The sequence below is a fragment of the Ptychodera flava genome, chromosome 22, assembly GCF_041260155.1.
Source record: "Ptychodera flava strain L36383 chromosome 22, AS_Pfla_20210202, whole genome shotgun sequence".
NCBI classification, from domain to species: Eukaryota; Metazoa; Hemichordata; class Enteropneusta; family Ptychoderidae; genus Ptychodera; species Ptychodera flava.
In genome coordinates this window covers 7461022-7484940 of record NC_091949.1, presented here as the reverse complement: position 1 = coordinate 7484940, position 23919 = coordinate 7461022, and the positions used below count along the sequence as shown (strand labels likewise).

At 34.8% G+C, this 23919-nt stretch overlaps 1 protein-coding gene across 1 annotated transcript; it reads right to left on the bottom strand.

Annotated features, from left to right (window-relative positions):
- Window positions 1–554: 554 nt before the first annotated feature.
- LOC139122573 (trichohyalin-like) lies at window positions 555–23498 on the bottom strand. The gene is made up of 13 exons (XM_070688114.1): window positions 22886–23498; window positions 15559–15799; window positions 14462–14570; window positions 13904–14001; window positions 12944–13023; window positions 11723–11929; window positions 10713–10787; window positions 7456–7556; window positions 6868–6995; window positions 5579–5734; window positions 4611–4838; window positions 3790–3882; window positions 555–2155 (listed from the first exon to the last, which is right to left on the bottom strand). The coding sequence occupies exons 1-13, from the start codon at window positions 23014–23016 to the stop codon at window positions 2096–2098; spliced, it is 1707 nt and encodes a 568-aa protein (XP_070544215.1). The 5' UTR covers window positions 23017–23498; the 3' UTR covers window positions 555–2095.
- Window positions 23499–23919: the final 421 nt, after the last annotated feature.

Genomic DNA, 23919 nt, shown 5'->3' with positions numbered 1-23919 from the left:
TAGGTGCCCTATACTTAAATGTTGCAATATAACAAATTACTCATAAAAACAAAAGTATATAACTTACAAGAAAAGCAGATGAGCTTACTTTTGCAGATTTAACCCACTTTACTTTACCATCAAATTATCCCAAATTAGTTCCAATCGTGTTAGTGCAACATTTTACCAATTTTTTTATGATTTTTTCTGTAATCTTTTCAAAAACTTTGATCCAAATGGGCATCATCGGCTACAGTTTTTCATCACAATTTTGGGGAAAATCTGAAAATAAACTGACTGGGTTATACTATATAAAGACAACAAAAATTGATTTTGGCACTCAAAGGGTTAAAAGTAATACCTAATTTGTGATTTTTTTGGACTGTCTTTCCATATTGATAACGGAATGAAAATGCAAAATTATGTTTATGAGCACTGTGGATTTGTGGGCCATATATGTTTGAATCAGATCTATTTTTTTAAGTGACTGCCCCTTGTATCTGTCTGTCTATATCTCACATACACACTCTCAGATTTACTGGTTCCATGTATATACACACTGCGACACAGTTGTTTCTGAAAATATTGTTTTATTTGAGCACCAACTACAACAACTTTCTTAATCAAACCAAGAAGATCTAGAGCTATAAAACCAGTAAGTGCTATTTTTTCAGTGTTTCAAACATTTTTAAACTAACCCTACACAAAGTTGAGGACAGATTTTTTAAGTCTTCAAGAATAAAAGTACAAAAAACCAAAATTATATGTAATAAGGGGCAGATAGAGAATTATCTCTCAAGATATCATATTTACACATGTATATACAATGTTAGTGATTCTTACAAAATATTTGTAAAAAATTGTTCAATTTCATTTGTAAAAGTAAATTCAATGTTGAGAAATGCAAAATTTTCATCAAAAAGATTTTGGCATTTTGTGGCGATGTCACTAAGAATCCACATATACAATACATTCACTTTTTACACTGTTAAAAAACTGCAAACAATATACACAGTTAGAGGGTGTCTTTTTCAATTATGACATTCAACCAAACACTTGAGTTTTGACGTTCCTCTGAAAATAATGAACCATTTTCAATCTGCAAATAGTCATGTAAATTTTTAAAATATTTGATTTGGGAGAAAACAGGAGGTCTGGTGAACTTATATAGATTGATGATCTTTTCAAAAAGCTTCAAACGTGTGGACAATTGAAAACTTTATTGCGATATTTCTTAGTTGATGTTAAAAAACACATCGGCCTTAATGCCGCCATTGTGAAGATAATGATGGTCAACAAAATGCTGACTATGAACTTTCTGTTATGAGTTCATACTAACTGATGAATATTATATAAATTCACTACAAATATATTTTGAATAAATTTGTGGAATTTCAACAGTTCCCCTAATTTTCTTAATTCATTCACATATTGATACACGCTGATGTGATGAACAAAACACGAAGGCCATCCATCCAAATTTCAGGGATTTACGCCACATTGCAGAGTGATATCCCCTGTTTGTTTTTATCTCATATTTAACAAAAGGATCTTTGATGATGGAGGCTTCACAACACAGCTTGTAGCCTGAAATTTCACTGCAGAGAAGAAGCAACAAACAGCTAAACTTGAGGTAATCAAAGGTCAATTTCACCTTTAGTAGTAACAAATCGCACAGTTGACAAAAACACAGAGGGAAAAAAATGCCTCACTGCTATTTTCCACTTTCAAAAATTCAAGGTGTTTCAAAAGGAATGCGGTAAGAACTGTGTCAGTTGCAGTAAATTAATATTCACTCGGAGATATCAACAATAATATACTGTCACAAATTACTAGTATTTGCATAGAAATATAGACATCTCAGATTCAGATATTGAGAATTCTGTATTGTGACATATTACAATCACTACCATGGTGACTGTTGTGATGTAGATATCTTAAGCAGACATTTTCAAACATAGCAATTAAGCAAGAGACTTCTAAATACAACCTACGTTACGCAGAATGTGTTCTGTGATACTATAAAGTACCAAAATACAACTTTCATGAGTATGTATATGTACCAAAGTCACCACAAATCTACTTCCTGATTTCTTTGGCCGAGAATCTTCCAAGCTCAAGAGTACGACGGGGTCATGTCAGTTAGTTCACCAATTCTAGAAAGTCTTCTATGTTCCTGTTGGAGAAAATTTATATCAAGTTGTGAGTAATTATCAATGTATTAATCTCTTCGTGCTTCTGGATTTCATGAGAAATATGAACATTTATAGCATTCAATAGTTTCTATGGATTGATATATTGCTTTACTAATTATGCATATACTAAAATTGAGAATCTGGCTGAACACGTCAGTCTGAGATCTGCAAATCCAAAACTACCAGATCTTAGTGTACATTGTACATATGCTCTTGATTTTTGAACAGAAATGTTTGCACAAGCAAGAACTAAAGTTGTGATGTCAAGATGATGACTATGGTTCTTTAAACCCCCCCCCCCCCCCCCCCCCCCCGCCCCCCCCCCCCGCCTTGGAAAAGTTAAATATCAATACATGTATTTGTAAATTTTACCAAAATACAGCAATAGTAACGACCTTTTAAATCCTGGTGTACCTTGCTAGATTATTATTGGTCATCCTATGACGGTTCAAAAAGATGAAACACGAAATTAAATTCAAAGTCACAACAAAATGTAAATATAAAGCTCATGCTGTAACGAGACCAACCATATGGATGGGTATCATGACAGGGTTTTCACTGAGACATAAGACACTAGGGCAGAATTTGAAAGTATGGAGGGGAGAACACGTGGGAGGCTGAGGGGAGTATCCCATATCTTGCGAGGAAAATGTTGAGAAATTGTGTGCAATGGTGCTGTCTTGTGCAATCTGAGAGTTTTTTTTAATTTATTATTTTACTTAGTAAAACTGTTAGAACACTGAAAGGGGGAGAGCATGAGAGGGAGGTCACCCCCCTCTCGTATCAAAAATTTTGAGAAATTGATGTGTGAAATGGTGCAATCTGAGAGGTATTTCAATTCATTTTGCACCAAAAATTGAGTAACCCTCCTTCTTTCTGTCCACATTTTGAGCAACCCACTTTTATAGCTTTCAATTTTTAGAGAGACCCCCCCTTACATTCCTCTGACCCCCAGGTCGTAAATAATGATAGCTCCCTTATGAATTTAAGCCTTGAATGTGGAGACTTAATTTTTTATGAACAAAACAGATGGGACTGGAAAATAGGGGAAAAATTCATCACATATATTTAAGTACAAATGTAATCTTCTTCCAAATTTGCCATGCTGTGAAGCCAATCCCCTACTACTATCAGATAATTCAATTACCTAGGGGACAATATTTCTGATAATTTTTTTCATTGTTTTTGTTCTGGAAAACAAATACATTTTGCCCCTGTTTTTCATGCTATGTGGAAATACAAAGCATTGGCTTTGCAAGCACATAGGTTTGTGTACTCTACGTAACCTCACTGTTGACAGATGACTTCTAAGTCTGGATCAAGTTGTCGACAATGACATTGGATATTTAATGCAAATAGTAACAGGCTGTGTTGACCCTTTGTATTTGAACTTGATTTTGGGAGTCATTAAAAACAAGAAACAAACTGCTAAGTAAGTAATAGAGGAAAATTCATCAAAAGATATATGCACACCGAACTTTAATCTAGTCACCCCTAATTCCCTGTAAACAGGCCTACATTCACTATTGATAACAATAGATTTGGGCAAAACCATAGCAGTGCAAGGGTTCAACCTTTTCATTACATGAATACTCTGCAGACATTTATCTCTTACCCTTTCTGTTTCTTCCAGTCGGTACTTGTCCTCTCTCATTCTCACTCTGTGTTGTTGTAGCGACAGATAGCTTTCTTCTCGATTCACATGGAACTGCAATGGTGAGAAAGGTCATAGGTCAAAATGGGTCAAAGATCATTTTTCACAGGTAAAAATTTCTTTTCATGTGAAATATGAATGCTTTTTTTTTCTAAAGGCTGCAAACTACAGATCAAACTTCATGGTTAAAGTGTTGGGAAGTCTATTTTTATCATGATAAGGTCATTTTATTATGTGTTGACCTTAGGCAGGGACACTCCCTTGCGACAATGTCACCAAACACTGTCCCAATGCTCGCTGTCTGTGGGTCATCTCGAGCGCACTTATGAGTTGACTGTGTTGGATGTAGTCTGGAAGTAATATTGATAGTGACCTTTGTTTTGCATGATAATTTTGAGACATATATTTTTGTACTTTTGAAACGCTGCACCTCAGATATTAGCTTGTAGTCTGATTGAGCTCTGATTGGTGGCAGATACGGTATACTTCTATAACAACTGAAATTCAAGCATAGCGACGCGGTCCTGGTATCTTTAATTTTGTTTTTTAAATTGGTTTGTTACAAAATAATACAAAATTTGATTCACAGGCGACGCATGTTGTCTGCAAAATGTGCAAAATGTTCCCCGGCAAAAATATACAGTAGAAGCTTCTAGGACAAAGTGTTCCTTAGGAACTTATTTTTAATCATTATAAAGCATATACAAACACATATTAAAGCAGGAACTCATGTCAGTTAATTAATCTGTCCGGGGTTAAATCCCATAGAGACAATAGTATACCTTGTAGAGATCGGCTTGCGCCCTCTGGAGTGACTGTTCCACATCTTTTTCTTGACTGAGGCAAGTAACAGCCATTTCCTTCATTTTCACTGAATTTTGTCTCTTCAGTTCATCCAGCTTGGAACTCAACCTCTTGCAGAGCTGTTCCTTCTGTTTGCGGGAGTACTCGGCCTGCCTGACCTTGTTGTACAGATCCTGTTCAAGTTCCTCCTGTTTGTTAACAGTGCGCTGTTGAATATCAAACAAATTGTCTTGCATTATTCTGTTTCCTGATTTTCCAAATGAATTGAAACATTCCAAACAATCATTTCTAACATTGCCTTATAATTTTGTTTTCCCCTTTAGTTGTATGAAAGCTAATACAATTACGTTTAAAATATATGTGTTCAAATACAAAATAAATGAATAAATAAATAAAATACTATAAATATATAATAAATATAATGACACGAATTACTTCAATTACAAAGTAATTATATCTGTTACTTCATTTTCACGCATCCTGTAATCTTCAGACAGATTGACAGACAGAAGAAGACTGTAGGATGCATAAAACTTAAGTAACAATATTATTACTTTATACTTTACTTAAAGTAATTTGTTTTATTTTATATATATATATATATATATATATATATATATATATATATATATATATATATACATATATATATATATACATATATACATATATATATATATATATATATATATATATATATATATATATATAATATATATATATATATATGAGGTTCAGAAATATCAAATTTCTGGTAATATTTTTATGATGTTGTAATTATTCTAATATCATAGACTAAAAACAATTTTGCATTTATGCAACTACAAGCAAATTATGGTTCTGACACTAGTAAAGTTTTGCTTTGATTATGTATATGTTATATCACAAATCATAAAAGGATAGAAGATTTTCATGACATAAACAATGTATATAGTTTGCAACTGACCACACAATGCTTTAACTTGTCCTCATGCTGCCTTCTCTCGGCATCGTGCTGTCTCTTGGCGAGCCTCTCCATGTAGGACTCCAGCTGTTGTTCGTGTTTTTGACGGCGTTGTTTTGTCAACAGCGATACCTTTTGGTGTCTCTTGATATCGTGGGCCTGAAAAATTGACGGCAGAGAACAAAGAAATGATGAGATTGCATAATATTACTCATAATACAATTTTCATCGAAAAGCGTGACGAGAAGAGAAATGAAATAGATGTTGGGCTGTACTATTTTTAATTACAATTTGTCAGAAAAGTCTGCACTTTGTTACATTTTGAGCAATCACTAAAGCTCGTGAAAGATTACAATGTATAAATCTTTCATTTTGCTTCACTGTATATACATTGTGTAATCTTTTGTGAAGCTAGGGATTCATTGTATACCAATTAGGCCAAAGTAATTAAATTATTTGTTTTGCGTCCACTCTAAATGGGAAAAGGTACGCGTCTAAGCGGCTGGAACATAACACACAAGAAAATTAACACAATGTAATTTGATTGCAGCAAATAAAAGATTGTAACGAAATTTTTAGTTCAGAAAAGCTAAGCGGTCATGTCCTAAAATTTCCTTTTCAAATACACTGTGTGTGTTTTTCATGAAAACCTTGAAAACCTAAGCGGGTGGGGACGCAAAACAAAGAATTTAATTACTTTGGCCTTATGCATGCCTCTGCAGTTTTATATTCACTAACATCAATTTCATTGCTGATCAGTGCTGATCTTTTTTGATGAAATAGGTTGTAGATCGTCTCAATAACTAAGTCTAAACCAACTTGTTTTTTTTTCAGAATTTGCAAAAATAAAGCTTTGAATCATTTGAATACAATTATACAAAAGAATGACTGAGTTTGTTGGCATTGAAAAGAACAAAGGAACTACATGTAAATAGTCATAGTGGGTACTCAAATCTTGGGACAACAGCTGAGATTTGGTGATTAAAAGTGCAATTACAAAAGGAATATTATTGGATCTTTGCATACTTTCACATATTCATACTCTCTTTTAAAATTCAAGTATACATCCCATGTTTTCTCAACAATGTGATTGAGATGGTGCATTTGCATATATGGGTTCTTAGTTGTCATGGCAACATTTATGATAATCTAATTTTATATGACTCATCTTTTGTAACAGTGAATTGAAACAGAGTGAGATAAAGTAATACTTTTCCATCACTAAATCTAGACATCAACTGTTTGCCATCCAAGAGTGACTACTGGACGATAATAAGTAACTCGTACAATACCTGGATCCTTTGGTCGATTTGTTTGCTTTTCAAGTCTAACTCTACGTTAAGAGCTGCTTCCTGAAGTTGCCGCTGTGTGTGAGTGTTGTCAACAAGTCGGTTCTGGGTATCCTGCAGGTGGCGACCCTCTGATTGGGAAAAAAGATAATGCTCAGTTTAATGCCTGACCACTAGATGGCGCTATCCATTTTGCCAGCAGCAGCTTGGCACTGTCCAAGTTTCAAACGTCCAAACTATGTTCATCTCTGATTGATATGCATGGGCACTGATAACTGTAAAGAGTAAATATTTCAACCTGACCCTGTCTCTGGAATGTGGAGACTGAAGCATTAAATTTCAGCGTAATGTGTACCAAGGTTTTCATTCTAACATAGCCATCAGTTCATTTGCCTGTAAATTTATCTCTGTACTGAAAATCACATGATTCGCTCATTTACGCTTTTTGTATAATGAGGTTACAATCACAACTACAAGTTCATTGATTTAATCTAAAACAATACAAAATAGATAAAATAATCTCCAAAAGGCAGTGATTTTAAGTCAAAAAGTAGATGAATATTTTACTAAGAAGGTGAATATTTTCCTTACCTTCTCTAGCTTTCTGAGAAATGTGTGCTTTTGACAATGTTAAATCAGCACTCAGTCTGCGTCTGTTCATCTCAAAGTTATTGGCCCTGTCTTGATTTTCTCTGTGTGAAGTCAAGACAAAGAAAGAAAATTTACAATATGTCACTTTTCTACCCTCCAAGTAAATTGTAAGGCTTAGCCGTAGGTATATATTTGTGACAGAAATTATACAGTCGCTACGTATTCTCAAGGAATTATCATGCAGAATACCACGATCTTATTGTATATTTCCTTGTCATACCAAGAACAGTGTGTCGGGTCAAAGGTCAATGTAAAGTTCAAGGTCCATAAAAACATGGAGATGTACCTTGATTGTGTAGTACTGTGGATGGTAATCTGAACTGTTGCGTTTCCAGGCAACCAGGACAATAAAGAAAATAATGAACAATTGATCGGAAAATGATGGCTGTAACTTTTTATAATATGTTCCTTATTTTTTTCATACTTCTACACTATGTAGAATTGTGTAGAACAAGCCTTTCCAACTCAATGCACAGTGTCAATCATGCAATGTTACTGTTGACAATAAATTCAAGTCTAGACTAAAATTAACTTGACTTTCATCGATAACTTTAGAAACGCAGCTGCCTATGACAGGTTTGACACTAGGTAATTTGACATGACTTTGGGTGTAGTATAACTGTTTTTTAAAACCAAGAACCAAATGGAAATTATATCAACAGTTACAGCTATGGACACTTTAAAAGTTACATTCAGAAGGGAATCACAAAAAAAAAACAAGACATCAGAGCTGATCATTGTACGATTGCATTGGACAATAACTCCCACAAATTTCAAAGTTTTGACAGTGTTAGAATCTATTGTATAACTACAACTTTGAAGTTTTGTTCAATTGGTAAGTACACATATAGAGTCCTTAGGATTGCTGTATTAAAGCTTTGAGAGCCAAAGTCAATTTTTGTTGCCTTTACAGAATATACCGTTAAAGTCATTTTATAAGACGCATCTTTTATTATGATGTTGCGAATTTTGAACCCGAATTATTTCTCAAGAGATGGGGTGCGACTTATAATATGTACTTTTTGCATTTTTAAAGGGGGCTTGCCACTAATAACATGGAAATTCTCAGATTATTTTTTTCGAGGAGTGGGCAGGGGCTACTGGTAGAAGTTCGCCTTTATTGAATAAATAACTTTAAAAGATAATTAAAAGAAGAGTTTGCTTATGGTAGTTCTCTTTTGGAAGATGTGGTTGCCCATGGTTGAGAAACATGTGAAGTGATACAATTTTATTGAACCCCAAGGAACAACAAAGTTTCAACTTTTGATGAATAGAGCTGACCTCAATGGTGGCTGGTAGTGTGACAGCTGTGCTGGAATAGGAGTGCGACTTATAATGCATACGTTTTCCATCTTACTCAAGTCAATCAAACGAGGGTGCGACTTATATTATGCAGATGCGTCTTATAAAATGACTTTAACGGTAACACTAACAACTTAATATAACACTAACAACTTCTCTTCAGTTCTAGACAATATATTTTTCAAATTTTCCACAAAACTCGGGTCAAAAATCAAAGCAAATAAAAACTTTTGTCCATTTGGTCCAAACTATCAAAAAATTTGCTGAAAAAATCATAAAAATTGGTAAAATGTTACACTTAAATTTTGGTGGGAAAAATTACAGCACTCAAAGGGATATATCAAAAAAACATATACCAAAAGAAAGTATTGTACTATGTTCAAAGTCTTTTGCCAGACATGAATTACAAAATCATTGTTGTTGGTTAATACTATGGTGATGTCCTTCATCTGTGGATTGGCTGGTTGGGTTAAACAGCTGACACATGTTCATGAACGCATAAATATCTCACACCGTGAACAGCTGTTAGAATAAAATTCTGGTTCCTGAAAAGTTTGACATATTAAGACACAGTTTTGACTGATATGCCACACAAAATTAACTAAACTGATATCAGCTTACCGCTAGGACACGCTGAGCCCACCACAAGAGGCCATCACTCCTCTGTGCAGCAGCAGACTGATTCACTGACACTGTTTTTATTATATCATTCTGCTTTATTTTATGAAGAATTTATGCACCAAGGTTTTTGTACTTGTCTACTTATGTAATAGCTTAGCATGGCAATTCACAAAGTTCTGAGTCATTTTCCAACAATTACTGTGAAAGACAGAACTGTCATATAAAATGGGCGTTATGAGAAATAACTTTTATTTGAACCAAAACAAAGGTAGTGAGACTGGAGATTAGCAGTTTAGTCTACTATCTGCTGAATTGAACAGTAGTTTTTAATCTGTGTGTATACGAAGAACCAAACAGATAGATTCTGTAAATGTGGTCAAATTTTACCTATAATTAATGCTGAAAACAGATTAGAAGTTTGAAAAAAACAGAAGTTTGTGTGTTGTAACCTTTGTTTTTAAAGGTTGTCCTCAAGAATTTTATCTCTGCCTGCGGACAAAAGAATCATTGTATTCTTGTGAAATATACTTGTATCTTTCACCATAAACTTTTAATTCATATGCAAATGAGTGTAAGACGTCAAGGAAGTTGTCTCTTTAAATTGCTATGGGGGGCAGTCAACAAGTAATAAACACACAAGGCAAACAAATCTCATTGTATTCAAATGGGAGGGCGTTCAGTCCTATTTGTACTGACTATATGTCAGCAATTTTCACTTCTAATGATTTATTTGGCAATTTATTATCTCTCAGAAAATTTCAGATCATGAGTGTCATTTGATATTCTCTCTTCCAAACTTTCCTTCAGAGGGGAGGGAGGGGGTTAGGGGTATCAAACACCATGAGTTTCATTTGCCAAATGCATGTTTTAACTTTCCATGCCAAATTCTTGAAGCATGATTAATAATATTCATTAATGCAAAGTGCATTATTGAGTACTGTATACTTATGCAAATCTGATAATACATATGCAAATCAGATTAGCATATGCAAATATGATGATAAGAATGCATTACAAATGTTGCATATTCATTTTTCTTAATCCACAAAAATTAATGTTTCATATTGATTTTAAGTTGGTGAAACTACAGACAAAGAGATGCCTCTATTTTTAATAGCAGTTTAATGTAAATGTTTAACAACTCAACTTTGGGAAGTCAAAAATTTTTGCAGATTTTTTGGAACAATTTGTTTAGTGCCAATAGGTATTAGAAAGTAAACTAACAGATTACTTCTACAGATATACATTCGAAAACTTAAAAAATCATATCTTACCTGAATCGCTTTTCAAGACCTGTTTCCATATCATTTGCATCTTTCACTCTGTCAATGCTATCCTTCTTAGTGTCTCTGTATAAAATACAGATATAAAATATTGGTGATTAATGATTCCATCTTACATCTAACCTTTACTATCTGTTATGATGTATCGTAAAAAAGTTCAGTATTACTATTAGTCGCGTATTGATATATGCAATGTACAAAAAATCAAACTAGATGATCAGGTTTTTCTATCAGTTTTGGTCTTTCTCGGATAAACAGTGAAGCGGTTGTAAATGAGTGGGTGCATTTCAAAAAGTTCTTTTCCAAAACTTGGACAAAAGATGTCCTGGTCATCATACTGCAGCCATCGACCACCATAATATGTGTTAGTGGAATCTATTCTTTTGTTGACTTAAGGTAGTATGTGTCTCGAAAGTGAAAGACTCAAACTTTCCTCCAGGAATATTTCAACCATTCTCTTTCAAAACCATGAAAAACATTCAAGGGTCACCATGCAAATTTTTGTGCTAGAGATACAAATTACCCAAGATTTACTAATATTTGAAATTCCAAATGGTCACCATCTCTGTGTTAGCTCTACAGAGAAAAATAAAATTTTTCGATTTTTCGGAAAAACTAAGACAGTGAAAAGCTTTCATACACTGAGAGCTTTAAAATGAGCCCCACATGTGGTAGATCAGAAGAGAAGTGTGAACGATTGAAAGCCTACATATCTGTCCCTGAGGTGCATTCTAACTTTAAATGCTTGAAGGCAGAACTAAATGGCACAAATTAAGAAAAGAAAATAGTTTCTTTCGGTGCAAGCGGATACTTGGTCAAAATGTTGAAAAGCCTGATTATATTTTCAACTGATTTTATAAAGATTCAAATCCTGTTCTGAGAACACATATCAGCCCCTACCCGTTTCATCACCAGATTTTTCATTCATGTTCCATAGTTCCTAAATGGGGTGGGAAATTGGGCAGCAGGGTTAAGGTTATAAAATTGCTCTTATTACATACTTCTTGTTGTCTACTTCCATAGTTCTCCTTTTCGCTGTTTCCATGTTCAAAGCCAAAGCCAGCTCTGCCAGTTCCTTCTTGAGACGGAAAGTCTCTTCTTCCTTCTGTTTCATCTTCTGAGAAAATTCATCATTCAATCGCTCCACCTCTTTCCTTCTCAGCTCAATCTCAGTTAGAGTGCGCTTGTAGTTTCTTTCTAAGTCACCACTGTTAGTTAGAAACAAAAAGACGACAGCAAAATTGTTAGAATTAAACCCTTTGAATGCTGTGATATTTCCCGCCAAAATTATAGTGCAATCAGTTTTCAAATTTTATGAATTTTTCTGTGATTTTTTTGATAATTTTAGACCAAATAGACATTAGTTGTTATAGGCTACAGTTTTTTATCAAAATTTTGGGGAAAATCTGAAAAAATTGTCTGGAACTGAAAAGCATTATCTGTGTTATATTTCATAAAGGCAACAAAAATTAACTTTGGCTATCAAAGGGACTTATAACTGCTATTGGGTGAATATTATAGAGTAGAGCATCCCTTTCAGCCTTTCAGGTTAAGCATTTACTTATGTTTTCATGCAAAATCCCCCTTAAATAGCACTGTTTGTGATTACAGCTTTGTTGCTCAATGTAGCTGCATGCGTGCAACATTAGACACTGCTGCAGAAAATACTGAAAAATTTTGTTGGTGTTGCATGCGTTCATATGTGGCTGCTGTTGCAGTCTGAGCCATACATGTGTCTTTTAGTATACATTGTAAAACTAAGAGTCACCTATTTAATAATATTTTCATTGTTTTTGCATTTGTAGTTTCCAAAAGTGTACTTTTAAAATGTGGACAAATATTAACTTTTGCACATTAATGACAAAACAATGATATCATTTGTGAACATCCCTAATTTTTCCCATCCATCATTTCTGAGTCAAGCGATCCAACTCCATCATTGCAGATGGTCGGATTGGAACAAGTCATCGTGGTGACACAATTAAAAAATACTGGCAAAATTTTGCAGTGTTTCATGCAGCTTAATTATTGCTGTCTCAATGAATAAATTATGGACATAAACTGTTTTAACGACAAAGAGCGTCAGAATTGTAACCATAGCAACCAACCTTGGTCAATGATGTACATGTAATATTGAATACCCAGTCACAATAAAGTAAATAATTTATTTTGTTCAACAAATCATCTGAATGATTGTGGAAAAAAGGATGTCAGAACTGTACCTTTGGAGTTCAGACTTTCTGACCTCATCTTTCCGCTGTTGATTCTTGGCATGAACTTTCTCAATACGACTCTTTGTATTCTAGATGAAAGGCAAAAGAAAGCCTGGGTCAGTATCAGAAGGACAAGGAATTTATAGATGTGACACATAGGTCCAGGCTGAAGAGCATAGATCATCACTATTACCATGATTGTGAAATAAAACCTAATTTGAAAGCTACAAATCACAAATTGTGTCTAATTGTTAATGGTGATATCTTAACTTTTGACCTCTTTCAACCCCATGGTGAATCTAAAATGAGACAAATCAAGATGTAGACTAAAATTCATGTGACTGGACTCTATGTTTAAGTCAAGTATAATGCAATTTTAAGAAGTACACATCACAAATTATTGTTTAATCTGAATACACAGAATTCACTTCTGAGTTTTTGTAGCGGTTAAATTATGCAAAGCTTTTAATGGGGTGCTACATCTGTATGACTCAAAAAACACACTCATGCTTTTCGATACCTACTTTTATTTTTCAGTCAAAACTAGATTCCCAGAAGAAATATTTTTGAGCAGCGCCCTCTATATCAATATTTGATTATCACTTTGTCTTACACTATGAAAAATAAAACATCAGTTTCAACAACATATACACTGTACATATTACTGCTGTAAATCATGCATGACAGAAGATATAGGGAGAAATGTAGGTGATATAAACAAACTGAAATTGACATTATGGTCAGCTTTGAACTTCAAGGGATGTCATTGGCTTGATAAATAGCTAGCAACATTATTCTTATCAAAAACACCAATCTTCCGGGTGATAAAATAAGGTTCATGACCCAAGATTTGAATAGTTTGCGTCATTATAGTATGAGATAGGTGTAAGTTTCTAGTAGAATAGTAACAGAACTCTAGAGTGTGTCATGAAAGACCCACATGGATTTCCATCACATAAATGTACTCACTTCTTCTTTTTTATGAGTGTAATCTCTCTGGATTTCAAATTCTCTTTGTCTGGTTTCAGAAAGCTTCTTTTCCTCAGCCATTCTTTTCTTGTTAATAGCTGTTATTAAAACAAAGCATAGAAAGACACTCAGCATATTCTAATTTTCAATTCATCATATCATACAAAAGAAATTGTCGCAATTCAATATTTACTGTTTCAGACCGCTTGGTCTTTTTTTTATTATTCAAAATTGCTGAAAGTTTATGTGAAATTGCATCAATTATCATTTACTTCCAGCTTGCTATGTTTTCTAGGGTCTCAGAGATAGAGTTTGGTCGAGATATAATTAGGAAGATTATACAGGTGTAATTGTAACTGAAGTTGTAGTCTTTAAAAAATCTGAAACATAAATCTGATCGGCAACACATCCCTTCTAGTTGATCAACTACAGCAAACATAGATGACGAGTACTGGGATCACAGGAGTAATGATTTACGGGTATTTCAAGAACACTGCTATAATAATAGCACTTTACCTGACTACACGGTGAACTAACAAATATCATTTGGGTTCGTACCTTGTTCATATTCTCTCATGGTTCTCCGCAAGTGCTGTTGGTTTTTGATGACGTCACCTTCCGCCCGTTTGAGTTCTCTTTCTTCTTGTTTATGTTGCCACATGTGATCCTGTAGGGGATGCATTTCAACAGATTAATAACTACAAGAAGTGATGAAAAAATGAAAGGGTGATGTTTTTTGTTGGCAGTGTCTATTTAAGCTGCCCTTACGTCAATAAAACCATTTTATTCACCCTGCGATGCAGGCATAAGCCAGACAATACGTTATTTGCAAAAGGGATCTATATGCACTTTAAACCTGAAATCACAAAAGTGTCACTTAGGAATATCATGGCCAAAGTCCTACACACAGTCACTCCGAGTACTGTCCCACAGGAATCCCATGAAACTCCGTGTGGACTTCCAAAACAGGATTTTGGTGGCAATTTCAAACATAATCCCACTCATGGTGTATGCATCTAAACTGTCTTGCAGAAATCCTTGGGTGGTCCTAGTGACATTTTTGTTTAATAATCCCTAAGGATTCCTATGAGAAAATTTTGTTATGAAATTATCATTCTCACAGATAGTTCCACTGTGCCATGCTTGTTCTTTTAGCTTGACATCGCTCATTTGGCAGATCATTGAAGGTCCATCATAGACTATTACATGTAATTGTCACAGCTATGTACAGTATGTTGCATTTTGCATAAAGCCACATGCTGATCAATGGAGAAACCAAGACTTGCATAGTCGGTACCAATAGATATTATATGACCAGTTAGGACAGTGCACACAAAATAGGCAAGAGTGACTTTCAAACAGTCAGAGTGGTGCACCACTGTATGGTGTAATATCAGTAAAAGCAAACAAAGGGCTGTAAGTGAATCTGCAATGATTTCCCATTGGAAAAACAGAAGGTTGGCCAATTTAAATAACAATGCATAGTTTGCATATTCTTTTGTTGTGGAAAATGTTTTCCCTTGTGTGGGTATAAACATACCAAAACATGTAGATTGCTCAAAAAACAAAGGGGCGGCCTAACTCTCAAATCCTCTTGAAATTTGCCTCAACACTCAGTGCCTCATAAATGCAAGTTTTTCAGTATCAGAAATCACCTCAATGACTTTGATTCGCTTTTCATAGTCCTTTTTCCCCTTTTCAATCTTGGACTGAAGTTCAACGACCGATGGGGTGTCCTGTTTCCGAAGGACTGCCGGTGCACTGGATGATCCCGAGGACCCGCCATCGCCAGCTTTGTTACCCTTGCTGTCGACAACTTTGCCCTTCAGTTGGTAGGAGTAAGTGTAACGTGTAGAGTCAAGATAACCATTGGGTCCACACTTCCTTTCTTGTTCCCTGTTGGACGATAAAGAAAAGTAAAATATTTGTACAATAATTAAAAATACGTTTTAAAGCTCATTTCAGTAACTCACAGACTCTGAGCACCAATTCATTCTAATCTAATTCTGATATTTGGAATGCAAAAAGGTTCTAAGGAATTATCTATCAGAAGATGAATTTATTTTGTTCATGGAATGTCCCAAGAGAGTTTGATTTCAGGAAAATGATTCTAATTGCATTAAAAAATTTTATATTGTAAATAAAAATTTAGGATTACGGGTTCAAAATTTTCAATTGAACAATACTTTTAAGTAATTCATGACCAAAGAAAGTTTTAGTGAAAACTTTTGAATAAAAATTACAATTAGACTTTCATTATATTTGACATATACACTTCGTCAAATGAAGCTGTGAATAGTTGTGAGATCTATGAGATTTATGTAAATTTTACAAATCTCAAAACTTTAAGATGTAAGTGCAAGTCCTATTTGATATTAAATCTGTTCAGTGCAAATTTGCCCTTTGTATTACAGCCAATCAATGAGAGATTGTCCACCCAAAAACACAGAAGAACTTTGAACTTTGTTTCCCTCATATCCGGTTCCAAATCTGATTTTGACAAAATGTGTGTAGTATCGTTTTGACAACAAATATCTGTTCATTCACCCCAAACCACAATATGGTAAAATTGCTATGCCAAACATACTACAAATACATACAGGATATCCCAAGAATACTTGGGAACTCAAGGTGTAATAAGGTAATTCATTGTGACACAGGAAATCTTTGGTGTTTATGGTATGATAGTCAAGAAGTTAAAAGATCTGACTCTGATTCCAATTCCAAATCTGACCCCAACATGTGTTCTGTGCCATCCTAACACTTCAGTTAATTAAATTTGGCTGAAGAGATTAGGTTGCCTAACATCAGCTGTGATTCGCTGTTTACTTGTTTGTGTAACACAGAGACCAGTCAAGAGGGATTTGAAGATAACACTGTTGATGTTTATTAATTTTCAGATAACAATGATATAACTCTTGGAAACTGCTTTTGTCCAGGACTGTGTTTATACAGATCCACAGTGTGTAGGCAGAGAGACTGTCACTGAATCAAGGGTTTCTATGTGCAATTAAATATAACCATGATTACTTCCTCAGAGTGTGTAATTTTGCTGACAAAAACAACCACCTGTTGATTCAACCTGTCTCCCAACCCAGCCTCCACACCACCCAAATCACTCCTGTACATGTACTGCACATGTAAATACTAATTCACATATCAAATATCTATTTATCTCTCTCTGTCTCTCTCTCTGTCTGTCTCTCTCTTTTTCTGTGTCTCGCTGTCTGTCTGTCTGTGTCTGTCTGTCTGTCTGTCTCTGTCTCTGTCTCTGTCTCTCTCTCTCTCTCTCTCTCTCTCTCTCTCTCTCTATATATATATATATATACATATATATATATCTTGGCTCATTTCTTTCACATTCCAACCAGCAATTGTGTTGTCCCATGAGGATATGTACAGCACCTTCATTTCATGAAGTCTTTTGCAAATTACTTGGCAACCAGACTATTTGTACTGTAGCATTCAATCTATTGTGTAGCAGTGTGTTTCACACTTGGCCACTGGCACCCACAATGTAGTTCTTTCACTCAATAAAGGCTTCATTCCATCAAAATTATAAAACACACAATTGTTTTCGAGTAAAACTCCCTTGCAGCCTCTCTTTAGGCAATTTTGTTTTTGCCAGAATTCAAATAACAGATCCCTGATGCTTGTAAATCAAAATATAATATGACATAAATTGTGTAAAAGCCGAGTGAAGTTCTAATAGATACAGGAGATACACTTGAAACGATGTTTAAGGTAGAACGCACCTCGGGGACAGACATTCGGACTCTCAAACTTTTACAATTCTCTTCTGATATACCACATGTGGGGGTTCATTTAAAGCTCTTGGTAAAAGAAAACTTTTCACCGGCTTAGTTTTTCGAAATTCGAAAATTTTTATTTTTCTCCATAGAGTTAACACAGGGATGGCGGCCATTTTGAATTTCAAATATCGGTAAATCTTGGGTAATTTGTTTCTCTAGTACCAAAATTTGCACGGTGACCCCCTATTTTTATTCTTGATTTTGAAAGAGAATGATTGAAAGATTCATTGAGGAAAGTTAGAGCAAAAGTTTAAGTCTTTTACTTTCGAGGTGCATACTACCTTAATTGTCATATTTTGAGTAAATATTGTATTCCCTTTGTAATTAAACTGTATGCATGCACTGTAAATTTTTCCATAGAGTTTAAAAAAGCAAATTACAGAATAGAAATATCATTTTGTGATGTGGATGAGAGTACATATATATAAATTTGAGCAAATATTTTACTTTACTAGTAATCGATTGAGAAAATTAGATTATAAATGTAATGGTTTTATCACAATTGAAGGAACTGCATTTAGGAATTAAGTAAACTCTGAGCTAATTGTTGTAACGCATCACTAGTTTCCTGTTATATTAAAATGGTTTATTTTACAGAACAAACATTTCTAAGCATCCATGCATGACCATAGCATAATATATGTAAAATCATCCAACAGTGGATATGAAAATAGACTGCCCTGACTATAGTTTCCATAAGTTTAACTCAATGAAACCATTGTTTAAAGGCAATTTTTAACAATTATTGCAATTGCAATGATCTAATATCATGTGTTTTCCTAAGATGTCTTTGAAGCATAGATCCCACAACATATACAAGGTTGCCAATGAGGAAAGTGATAAAAATTGATATAATTTTTTCAACACATTTATTTGATTCATGAGGTTCTAACTGACTTCTTTCATAATCTCTACTGCAATATGAATCTTTCGTGCATGGCTACATGTAGAGTACTGCCCTGAGCCATATTACAGTTCAAGATCCAAGGGGGAATGTCAATGTTATTTATCATAAAAAGTACATGTAGCTTGCCACCAGCAGATAAGGACCGGGCACTGTACTCTTTAGGTGCACCAAAATATATTTTTCTGACAAGTCCTGTACACAAATATGTGTTTCATTTTCAGCTTTTTTTGGTACCAGAATGTTCATATCATTTACAAGTATATTCCCATCTGCAGAGTCTCTTTATATTTCCAGCCAATTTTTCGGTGTATTTTAACATCATGAATGGAATATTGCAAATAACCAATTTTGTCAAATCAAGATGGAAATGTAAAAAAAATACTACGACTGAAGACATCAAAAGTTAAAACTTCAACATTGTTCACAAAAAATGTAAATAGAATTTTTCAAATTTTATTTGAAATAAACATGCAAGAAGTACAAAAACCTCACAATATTAACTTCACATATTGAATTTCTGGTAGTAATGGTGGAATGGTGTTATGCTCGGCATAAAAAAATTGATTGGAGAGAGTACCAGTTATTTTCAGTTGCCAAGCAACAAATACAAGATATTCAATAACCTTTGACATTGCTGTTCAGAAAAAGCTACAGGAATATTTATCAAAGTCTGATTTTTCCCATAACTTAAGCCACATTAAGATTTTGAAAAAACTGAGTTGCATATAATATTCTCCTGTCACGATGTGATAAAATCCATGACTGCCATTCAAGGCTGTTTAAACAGTGTTTGAAGACTGACTGTACAAACACATTTGATGTGTAATCATATTTGCCATTGGCAAAAGACGTTGGGTCAAACCTGAAATAACTGTGTATTACTGCAAATATTAACTTTTGTTCCAATCATTCTCAGACTTTTTCTCACTGTTTGAATTTCTTTCCTTTACCAATATATGGAGACAAAATTCCGATACTTAAGGTACATGTATATTACTGGTACTTCAAGTTAATATAGCTCCCCCGCCCAACTATTGAAAACTCCAAATGTCCTGGATACTGTGCATGTATACATTTGTTCATAAACTTGGATAAAAATACATTCCTTTTCAGTTTTCCACTTTTTGAGTTAGAATTACAAGACTTTTGATGAGATCAGACAGAAAACAATCCGACTATCAAAGGGTAGATGTACTGGTTAAGAAATAAGTTCATATTAAAAATATTCACAATGGCATTGACATGCTATGAATCATCAACTGTGAGTTGTTGTGGAAATGCTACATTTTTAGTGTGTTAATATGTATTGCTAAAATGCCAAAAATATATATATAGCATACATTTGTATTGATAAAAGGCAGAAAATAGTTATATTATTGAAATAATTTCTTTGGACTGATCAATTTTACAAAACTTAGGCGGCAAAGTTTAGCCTACTTAAATTTGGATGTAAGAATTTAAAAATCAATGGAAATGCATTTTATTCAGTAAGATATAAAGATCAGCATGATTTAGATACAGAAGTACATTAAATCTATATGTATTTAATCATTGAAGAAGACTGTCAACAATCTCTATCATTCTGCAGGACTTTGAATTACCCTTATCACTATTGGTATATGCCAAATACCCAGTTACTTCCCATGCTTTGTACTTGAATAGGTTATTCCATTTAGTCCGTGTAGCGAAAATGGGGAAGCCAAGCATGAGTCAGCTGTAAAAAATAGTTTGCCTTTGACACAACAGTGAACAACTCTACCATGGATGAAATACTAGTACATTGACTTTCAGCCTTGGTGGAAGGGTGTTCCCATGGCGATGGCCTCTCCCATGATCCATAGAGGTGAAAGAGGTATGCGTGGAATTACAAGTTCATAGATACAATGCAATGCAATTAAATCAATACTTATCTTTAATGGGATTAATTTCATGGTAATTGCCTCAGTAATTTCAAGGAAATTGAATGATCACGTTCAGGTTAATTGTTACAAACTAGCTACCTAACAAACTTTTCAGGTATATTTATACAGTTTGAAACTTGTCATCACCTCTACATTTATCATATTTTTATTCTAGTAGCTATGTCTGTCACTGACACAAGGAAGTAAGCTATGAATCATTCTGCGGAATGAATTATATCTCGGAAACTGACACATGTTTTTGCCATTTAATTAGCCAACTACGTTTAGTCTATTGCTCTATATAATACATGTTGATTTTAAAAGATCTGAAATTGACGCAAAATATGTTTTGTTTCTAAGTCACTGAAGTGAAAAGATGAGCAAAAAAGCTAGGTTTTCCCGACATCAATCATTTCTGTTACACACTGACATCTGTTAATTGTCATATATGCTGTGGCATCTCTTTATGAAAGATGATTACATGAAGTTTAATCAGGCTAAACATCATTATTCATGATCACAAATGTTCTCCTTTGTATCATCATCAACTCTGAAAATTCAGAAACTAGGACATCATTGAAGAAATATATTCAACATGACTAAAATTTGAACTTTGTAGCTTAATTATCTTATTTGTGTTATGGAAATATTTACATGTATAATGTAAGTGAGGTCAAATGCATGACGTGTGACAAGGTTGGCTATGCCTACCTTGTTTAATGAATGTGCTCACGGGTCATAAAACCATGGGAGCTAATCCTAGAAAATGAATGACTCTGTGCACCTAGGAGACGGTAAAATGTTTGGCACTTATGCAGAGGTGTTTACCAAACAGCGATGAATGTGCACAGGAACTATGTAAACTGTATTACGGTGTAAGCGGTGTGGTACAGTGTGAGTGAAGACATTTTTTCAGTCACTCTACCAAACATTGAACAGGAGCTATGATTTATATATTACTCATACACTTCAATGATTTATCTTATGAGGCCAACCAGAAAGCATGAGTCTGTGGACTTAATGAGGTCTGCCTCTTTAAAATGCATGGTTGGCCATCAAATGTCATCAGAATGTTAGTTTGCTCTCACTTTATGCCAAAGTATGGTTTATCGGTTCCGGTTTAAAATTGTTGATGTGGTAACAATGTTGGCTCACAAGTTTAGAAAGTACTTTTATTTCAAAATGGTTAAATTTCGTGTTTATTTTGTGATCAACTACTAAGCTGCAGAAATTATCAATTATGATGCCAATCTTCAGAGCAAGATTGTGACAATTCTTGATGTCTTTGTATAGCCTGTACAGAGGTTGAATGCATGGTTTATTTGGACAAAATCTGTCTACGTCAGAGGTCTAGCTATCATAACAATCTTATTGCTAAAAAATTATTTAATTTTATTCGCTGTCAGTCGGCTACTTCGATCATTTCATTCTTCCAAAGAAAGCTACATGTAAAATTGGTATTGAATATGTTGGAATATTAATAAAGAGAAAATGCGCAGCATTTTTCATGTTGGAAAAGGGAAGGTGGTTTCTTGTATGGAAAGTAAAGTTACTGTGTGATGACAAAAATTTTACCAATCAAATGATCTATCAAAGTATTTTGATGATGCAATACTAAAGAAAAGAGACTTTAGTATTTAATGACAAATCAAAAACTGCTCCTGAGACCATGAAGGCCGGTAGTGCACTAGTGGCGGAGATTACCTCTATGGAGAGACCACCTGTTGCTGTCAATGTCCTCTATGTTTTTTGACGGTCAAGTTGGCCCCATTTCAATGATTCAGCTAGTTCAAGTACATGGAAAACATGTTTTTGTAATTTGGTAATTTAATCGTAATTTTATTATTTTATATAGATAACCTGAGAACATGACATTGTTAGCCGTTGTCGTTTCTGGCGACATTTTCATTACACATCAAGTTATGATACAAGTTGGTCACAAACCTGGAGTTGCATATTCTGCTCTAAATATGTGTCCAAAATGAACATTCTCAAAATATAGCGCACACACTTGCATATTCAGACTTCAAGTATGAACGTGCCTGCCTTTGCGACAACATGCAATCATCGGGTGTGATACTGTGATCATGGACTTTCATAACTTAACTTGGTCTGGATCAGACCAGAGCTAGCTTAGCCTGTAACTCAAAACATGCTAGTACTGCACACTGGAAACCCAAATAGAAAGGACGTTGCCGACACAACTGGACCATCATGGTGGAAATCATGTATCAATTCACTCGCGTGTGTTACAATGTAGCAAGTCCAAGTGTCACTAGCCCATTAACACTTGAACAGTTATAAAGATTAGGCCTAAAGTGCTCAGGACATATTTATCATGATGTGGTGGGGATTTTCTAACCTGAGAAAAGCTGCATATTCTTTGGTGGCCTTGTCTTCATCCTCCTCTTTGCCATTGCTTGAACCGGGCCGGTGCAGTATTTCGTAGCGCTGCTTTGCCCTCGGCGTACCTGCGTCAAACTTCAAAGGCATTTTGCTGGTGCTACCGTCTGGTTTAAACTGACTTGATTGAGCAAGATCAGGCTAGGCGTCACTAGTTGCACTGTTCTCCAGCGTTCTTCCAAGATCGACCGTCCAGAGACTGATCAGACAGGTTGACTGGTGTTTGGCAACAGTATGTCAGTTAAAATCTTGTTTATAATCCGCGTCTGGTGTATGGGCGCGAAATAGCGGTAGTACGGAGAGCTCGGCGGGGCCAATCCGGCCTGCAGGGCAGGTATCAACTCCCTCGCCGCCACGTGCCGTAAATCTCTTGATTTGTTGGGGATTTCAGACTAAAATAGCCACGACACACCTGGTTACAGTTCCTCCGTTTACCCCTTCACTGTTTGTAGTGAAAAATCACTACAACGGGGAACAAAATGAAAATATATTCCGGTTACTTGTTTTCAATGTGAATTCCTTGGACAGCTGAATGGTAGCATAGTCTGTTACCAAGGTGCTCAATATATGCTAATTATATGCAGTGACTCTGTGACCTTTTTTGATTTGGTAGTCTGTCGAACTGTTTTAATTCTCAAAACTGGATTGTTAAATTCATATTACGCAATGTGAGCAAAACTCCTTCACTAACTATCACGATTCAAGAGGATTTTATGGGGATTTCTCTGGAACTGATAAGATAGCAAGATTAAGTATATTCGGATACATTCGGTAGCCACCGACGAAAGCCGAGCGTTGATCCAGCTACCTCTGCCGCCGGTTGCATAGCAACGGTGCTAAGTCACCAGTTTAAAGCTATCAAATCAGTCCGCGCAGCATAGTCAAATAAATGAGCTATATAGCACTTGCATCGATTATTTTCATAACACGGAGCGTTTTTTAATATACCTTTACATTCATTTTTGGCACCAAAAGCAAAAAAAATGCACGTTA